Genomic DNA, 7,171 nt, shown 5'->3' on the forward strand with positions numbered 1-7,171 from the left:
AATCGAGGCTCCCCTCCACCCTGACGGTCCAGTCGCTGTGTGGCCTTTGGGCACAAGCTGGTTTGACCAGGACAAGCGCCGGAGATTGAGCGGAAGATCGTTAAAAAGCAGCGTGGTCAGAGAATCTGACCGACAATGAACGTGAGCTGATTAAAATGGACTTTTAAAAAAAGCGGATCCCCCCCCCCCGGTCCGGGAAGAAGCGGATGCAAAGAGGGATGCCTCTTATGCGAATAACTGATAAGTGACGCGAAGGGGGAAAGAGGGGAGGAAAGTAGCGCATGTGTTGTGAGATACTTACTTGATTTTTGACATCGTGAGCGAGTTTCTCGAGTCAGAAGAAAGCAGTGGGAAGTGTAAACAAATTGGAAAAATGGCGGCCCAGCATGTAAAGTTAAAAACGAAACTGCCAGGCAGTTAGAGTCCCAACCCGGAAGAGGGGGCAGACGTCATTAAATTACTAGCGGATATGCTCAAGCCGGTGATGGAACAACTCGATGGTATTAACCAGCAACTGACTGTGATGAATAAGAACTTTGCATCTCAACAGCTCCAGCTGAATGAAACGGAAAAGAAAGTGGAGCAGGCTAATGAGAAAATTCAAGAGATGGACACCACAAGTAAGAATTCGAAGAAAAGTCTGGGAGAGGTGGAAATACAATGAGAAATTCAAGAAAACCGTGTACTGCAGCTACAGATGGAAAAAGCCAATATGATTCTCAGGTTCCAGGGAGTTCTTGAAACAGCGAAAGGGGACCTGAGGAGTTTGCTTAGCGAGATCATTGTTCCAGTGATAGGCTCTATAGCGGATGAACTAGTAAAAGACATGGAGGTGGCCTATAGGGCATACTCCAATTATATTAAAAAAAAATAGCCTACCTGGAGAAATTGTGGTCAGATTCTCAAGAAGACAGACCAGAGATGCTATTTTAAAAGCAACATCAGCAACTCCACTGAGAATGGGAAATGTAATGATCAAGACGCTAAAAGACATTCCATTTGAGTTTCGGAAAAAGAGGGAAGATTATAAAGATTTGATTACTTTTCTTCAAACTAATGAAATAACGTACAGGGCGATCCCGGAAGGTGTCATCTTTAAGATCAATGATAAAAGAGCTGACAGAAATAAGATCTCCTCCTCTTGGGTTTTTAGTTTAGTGTGGTTATCTTTCCTTTATACCTAGTTGTAGCTCCCCTTCCTAATTTTCTTTGTAGTTTGTAGTTTAATGCAAAATAAAAAAATATCCCTTCGGGGGTTTAAAAAAACAACAACTCTACAAGTATATTGTTATACTAACAATAACATTTAGATTAACAGGGATATGATCTCCTCCTCTTGGGTTTTTAGTGTAGTGTGGTTATCTTTCCTTTATCCTTAGATTTTAGTCCCTTCCCCTATATTTTCTTTGTAGTTATGTAGTCCTATTAAAAATAATAAAAATATCCCTCTGGGGATGCCAAAAAAGAGAAAAAAAGAAAGTTTTATTAGAAGATATGAGATGCTCAGGGAATGAACTCCTTGTCAGAACTGGGGTACTAGGGTGGGAAAGGTGCATATCGTTACAGTCACACATTCCATTCTTACATGTCAGCAATGCTGCCCAGACCATGAGAGATATACGGCCTATCCCTAGCTAATCAAAGATGTTTCTCCCAAGGAGAACTTCCCGTGTGAAAGATGTCTCTTAGGGGCAGCATAGAAGAGCTACAGAGGCAAGCGATTCTACTCCTACATGCATACACTCATCTCGCAGGCGAGGGTAGGTGATAAGGGCTCAGTTCTAAAACAACATTCTAAGGGAGAGCAGGAGGGAAAGGTTAAAAGAATAAACAAAGGAAAAATACATCAGGGCTTTAAGGCATTAATACAACAGGTACAGATGGTCAACCAACCCAAGCTTGACATGCAGCAATAGCCTCTAGGAGCCAAGTGCTTTTGTATTCCAAGATGGAGCTTTGGGTTCCAAAGGGCACCTGAGATGCTTAGGCCGATATGCTTATCAGCCATAGACTATCAGGCTCCCCCATGCAAGCCAGCATTGTTAATTTAAACAAACATTTACAGTCTAAAGTGCCCGAAATGCCCAGAATCACTTGCGGACAAGGAATGGTGCTGGCTTCCTTGGGCAGATCAGTATGTTTTCCTGGGGCATATAGAACTGGATGTGCTGCGAAGTAATGGTATGAGTCTATTCAGGTACGGTTACCAGATGATACTGTCAGTGCAAACACTTTTGTATATCTTGGAGCTTCTCGAGGAGAGCCTTGCTAGGGAGCTGCTGGAAATGTTCTTGGTAGACTCAGTTCAACCTTAGTGTTTCATGGTTTCTTCTATTTTTTTAGCCCTTGAATTAAATCCAGATTACATCAAGGCACTATTGAGGAGAGCAGAATTGTATGAAAAAACAGAAAAATTAGATGAAGCTTTAGAAGATTACAAAAATGTATTGGAAAAGGATCCCTCAGTACATCAAGCAAGAGAAGCTTCTCTGGTAGGCCTTTGTCTAATGTGGTACTTTCTTGCACTATGTTTAAAAAAAGGGCTTTACACGTTGACACCCTTTGAAAATGTTGGACAGGTGTCTCTTAAAACTTTATAACCATCCATTTTAATGTCTTTTCATGGATTTCTACTCAAAGTTGTTTCTGGCCTCTTGAACTGGAGGGTGTGGGTGTACTTCAGGCTGCTGCAAGCACTGTAAGATTACACTAGGAAAAGAGATAAAAAGAACAGCCCTGCTTTTGGGACTGTTTTGTGGGTTTTCATGGATTGTTTACTTGAGAGCCTTCAGACAAACTTCAGGCTTTTTTTTAAGAAGTGTTTTTTCACATAGCTATGTTAATTGTTATGGAAATTGATATACTGCAACTGATAGGTTTTAACAAAGCCGCTGTTGGGTTCGTTACAAAATGTATGTGGCTGGGATTCATGCAGAGATTAACATTTGATCTCTAAAGCTCTGTAGGTTTTTTCCATAGCCTGATCTTCTGTTTGAACCAAAGGCCCATGGTAAAACTGTTTCACTTAAATACTCAGAAACGGTCAAAACATCACAATATCGGGATACTTTTTATAATCCCAGTAATCTTTCTCACTACTTTGTAAAATGTTTACTGTTTAACCAGTTTCTTTACAAGTGACTTTGAAGTTTTAAAATGAAACCCCACCCCTCTTTGCCAAAATTGTGCAACTTGAAAGAAACTAGAAAATCACTTGTGATAAAATGTTCAAAAACATCCTCCAAGCAGTGTGGGCCCATTCTGTCCTTTTCTGTGTAAGGGCCTCCCATTTCAGGTAGTGGCCAGGGGCACTAAGGGCACTGTGTGCACCCATCAAAGTACTAGTGATTGTCATGTCCTCTGGAGTTCATTTCTTTGTAGTAAGTGGTGTGTCAAACGATACACAGTACATCATGAGTAAATAGTTCTGGCAACATTATCTTGATCCTCTGTTTGCTCTTCTAGAGATTGCCGAGGCAAATAGAAGAACGAAATGAAAAACTTAAGAAAGAGATGTTGGGTAAGTACTTCTGGTATCCAGCATGCTTGTGTGGTATCGGCCTAAAACATAATGCTGTTCCCATAACAACTTTCTTTGCAAACGGAGGGACGACTTCCTTTGCTATTAAAAGTGATAGGTTTGACTAGAATTTTTTCTTTCTTACCAAAGGGTTTCCCGATACTCATATCTAGAACATAACAGAGATTCCAGTCATCAGAGCATCCCAACATTACAACTTACCTTTCAGTTGTTGAAGTGGAAATTGTACTGTCCTCATTTCCTTTAATTCAGGTGTAAGGCTTATGAGCCAATGGAAGACAAATAATTGGATACATTCATCCTGGTGTTAAGATGTGTGCGGAAGAGATAGTGTGTGTTGGTCTCCCTCCTTTCTGCCATACAGATGATTGGGGGAAGGTTGTGCCTGCATTGGGTCCCTTTGACCCCCAAAAGTCAAGCAATGGGGGCTGCTCTGTTAATTCATCCACAGGAATGCAGCTTGATGATGTATCAGCAGAAATCTGTTGTGGAGAAAAGAGAATGATGTGAGCAAGCAGACTGCTTGTGAGAGGTTGGTTTGAGTGTGGAGACATGTTTTTGTGGATGAATCACCCTTTGTTAGAACCAGCGTATATGTGTATTCACAGACAGCTGGGATAATATTATTTAAAGTATTTGGATAATCTTGGTTTTGTTACTTCTAAAAAATAAGCCAATCTTGTGAAATTTAGGTTTTGTAAGTTCTGTCTTGCAATGTAGAGATGTGTAAAGAGAAAAATGAAGGCACAGTGATTTCGGGGGGGGGGCATTGCTTACATCAGTTTAGTTCAATTTCTTACTGGTTTTCCAATAGGTACTTCTAAAGGGGAATTCAGAAGAAAATGGCAGCACATGCTAGTGGTGCTTGTCCTGTGAAAACCTCTGTTTCTGTATTTAAAAATATTCACTTATGAGAGTTTTTAAAACATGTGAAAGGCAAAACCTTCTAAATTAGTGTGTGCATCCCTCTGGATTGCATTTAGTGATAACCCAGGGTGTAAAAAGCAATTTACCCAACTTTCCCCAAATATTTACAGTTTAGTATTAGCCTCAATGGATACTTTCTGTTGCTTCTTGTGGTGCTGAAAAGCATGGGCAGCTGATCAAAAAGTTCTTTGACTTCTTGTATGTCACTTGAATTTAACTGGCTATGCAGTTCTATCAAGGTGGTTTCATGTGGTCATGATCTTTTTTTAAAAAAAATGTCTCCGCACCAATAATATGATGTGGGATGTCACATTCTACAGTCTGAAGCCATATAAGTTTACAAATCAAAAGACCAATCAGAGACATTGTAGATTAAGGAGTTAATTTTAGGTGGTGTAAGGCTGAGTAGAAGCAGAAACATGACCCATTTAATTGTAGAGACTTGTTTTTTCTTCAGTATCTGAAGCACAACAGTTAAAAGCAAGCCTGTGAATCAGTTGACCACACAAAATACCAAAGCTCCTTCCAGGCTTAGTGAATTGTTCTGAACCATATATAATCTTTGTTTCTGAAGAACAGCATGTACTATGAACAAGCACTATTTTGAATTGGATTGTATAAAGAAGCCTTGAGGGCATGCCGGGAAGGAGTGGGGAATCTGTTTAGTTATAGGTATCCTAAGAATATGATGATTCAGAGTAAAGTCTTATGGTGGCTCTTTTATTGAACAGCTGAATCCACAAAGCCTTAGCTATAGTAATAGCCGTTCCTTCAAGCCAGTTCTTAAGCAGGCCAGTGCTGATTTCAGTGTATGCAAGCTTTGTTTGCTTTACATGGAGCTGGGTACACTTGTTGTCTTATCTCATATCCAGACTGGGCAGGGTAGATTAGGTTTTCTTCCTGTTCCTTTGGTCTGCAACATTGCCCATTTCATAGTTTTTGGCTAAAAATATTTTAGAGGGCATTGCCAATTGTTTTCAGCATTTTAGGGGCGGGTAGATGTTAAGGTTACTAAATCAGTTACAAATCAGTTCTGAAAGATGACTCACCTGTTGGAAGCAAAATGCAGCTGTGTTCTCTCTGTGAAATGCCTTTTTTCTCTGTGTGTTTATTGGACACCGAATGGTAAGCTGCTCAGAACATACAACACTGGTGTTGAGTTTGATATGGCAGCAAACAGGATTTTAAGCATGTGGCACCTTTTCCTTAGGAACCTATTTCTAGACATTTATTGCTGTTCAGTGCTAACTGAGACAGGTGAAGACTGTAGAAAAAATAAGTCCCCCTGTCTTAGCACCCTCTTGAATGACAAAAAGAGTTTAGGACTGCTTTTAGCAGAACTCATTCTATGCCGCATTCGGACAGCAAGGAACAAATTCTTCCGATCTCTGTAATGTTGAACAGATCAAGAAGCACACTTGTCTTGTTTATTTGCAGGAAAACTGAAAGACCTTGGGAACTTTGTTCTCCGCCCATTTGGCTTGTCAACAGATAACTTCCAGATGAAGCAGGATTCGGCCACTGGCTCGTACTCCATCAACTTTGTTCAAAACAACAACCGATAACGTAAGCCCAACCTTGAAGTCTGATGATGGAAGGCATGTTTCCAAGTGAATGAAAAATGGATTGAGTTCACGACATCTTTATCCAGATAAAAAGATCTGAGCATATTGCTATGCATTTTTTTCTTCTGTGGAGTAATTAGCAGGCATGAGCAACTATGAGAAGTAGTCTGATCCAAAGGGATCTGACCATATGCACTTTATTCGGGTACTCTCCATTCTTCCCAATGAGGAAATAAGGAAAACTTGGCTTTGCTAAATGGAAGAATCCCACTGGGCCTATCTCCGTTAACAAAGTGCAACCATTTCATGTTTTGTGAAGTTTGCAAACCTTAGTTGCAATTGGTGTGGTGTGAGAGAGTTGGTGTTTTTACCTTCGTGGAATAAAAAAATGATGGTCCTCCAGGCTCCACTGTTGCCATTTTTTCAAATGCAAAACAACCTTATTCAGTTCTTTCCCCCCGTTTCTATAAATATTGCATAAAATAGCATAAAATGACTTTTGTTGCTTAGCTGCAGCAAATCACTCTGTCTCAGTCTGTGGAATTACCTAGCTGAGGGTGGCAAGCTAAATAAGACTGATTTAAGCAATTTGCTTTAGTATCGTTTGATACCAAACTGACTAACATTGGGAAAAACTAGTCAAAGCATTTTGAATGTGCTTCTGATGCAGCGACCCTGCTGTCTAACATGACTCTTACTGGGTTACAGAATAGGGTTGAAAATGGCTGAAATTTTAAATCATACTGTTTAGACCTGTACCAAAGTACCACATGTCTTCAAATGTTGCAGTGTTCTTATATAATGAAGACAAAGCCATACTACATCATGTTCAGTGTAGTATAGGTGATGTTATGATGGAAGAGGTGAGAGTTCAAAACCCCACTCAGTCATCAAGCTCAGTGAGGGACTTTGCCCAGATGATCAGTTAGACTCCACTGGAACATTTCTGCAGGTGCAAGAACTAGGGATGGGCACAAACCAAACAGCAAAATTAGTCAAGAAGTTTGTGATGGGTCCGCTGTCATGAACTTTTAAAGCTGTTTGTGGTGGTTCGTGGATGGAGCAGAAAGTAGGGGTTTAAAGGAACTTTCTGTTCCTCCTGAAAGCAGGGAGTAGCCCGCTTCTCGATGTTTAGCTG

At 40.4% G+C, this 7,171-nt stretch overlaps 1 protein-coding gene across 9 annotated transcripts in view; it reads left to right on the forward strand.

Moving 5' to 3' along the window:
• TTC1 (tetratricopeptide repeat domain 1) overlaps positions 1-6,488 on the forward strand; it is a 30,897-nt gene extending 24,409 nt beyond the window's left edge. For 8 of the 9 annotated variants that reach the window (XM_015415857.1, XM_015415853.1, XM_015415850.1 and 5 more), the window contains exons 6-8: positions 2,344-2,492; positions 3,466-3,520; positions 5,906-6,488. In XM_015415857.1, coding sequence (XP_015271343.1) covers positions 2,344-2,492; positions 3,466-3,520; positions 5,906-6,033 — 332 coding nt within the window. In that variant the 3' untranslated portion in view covers positions 6,034-6,488. The remainder of the gene's footprint in view (positions 1-2,343; positions 2,493-3,465; positions 3,521-5,905) is intronic. The other variant, XM_015415851.1, reaches the window with a different exon arrangement.
• Positions 6,489-7,171: the final 683 nt, after the last annotated feature.

This window comes from Gekko japonicus, unplaced genomic scaffold, assembly GCF_001447785.1.
Source record: "Gekko japonicus isolate JY-2015 unplaced genomic scaffold, Gekko_japonicus_V1.1 scaffold46, whole genome shotgun sequence".
Lineage (NCBI taxonomy): Eukaryota > Metazoa > Chordata > Lepidosauria > Squamata > Gekkonidae > Gekko > Gekko japonicus.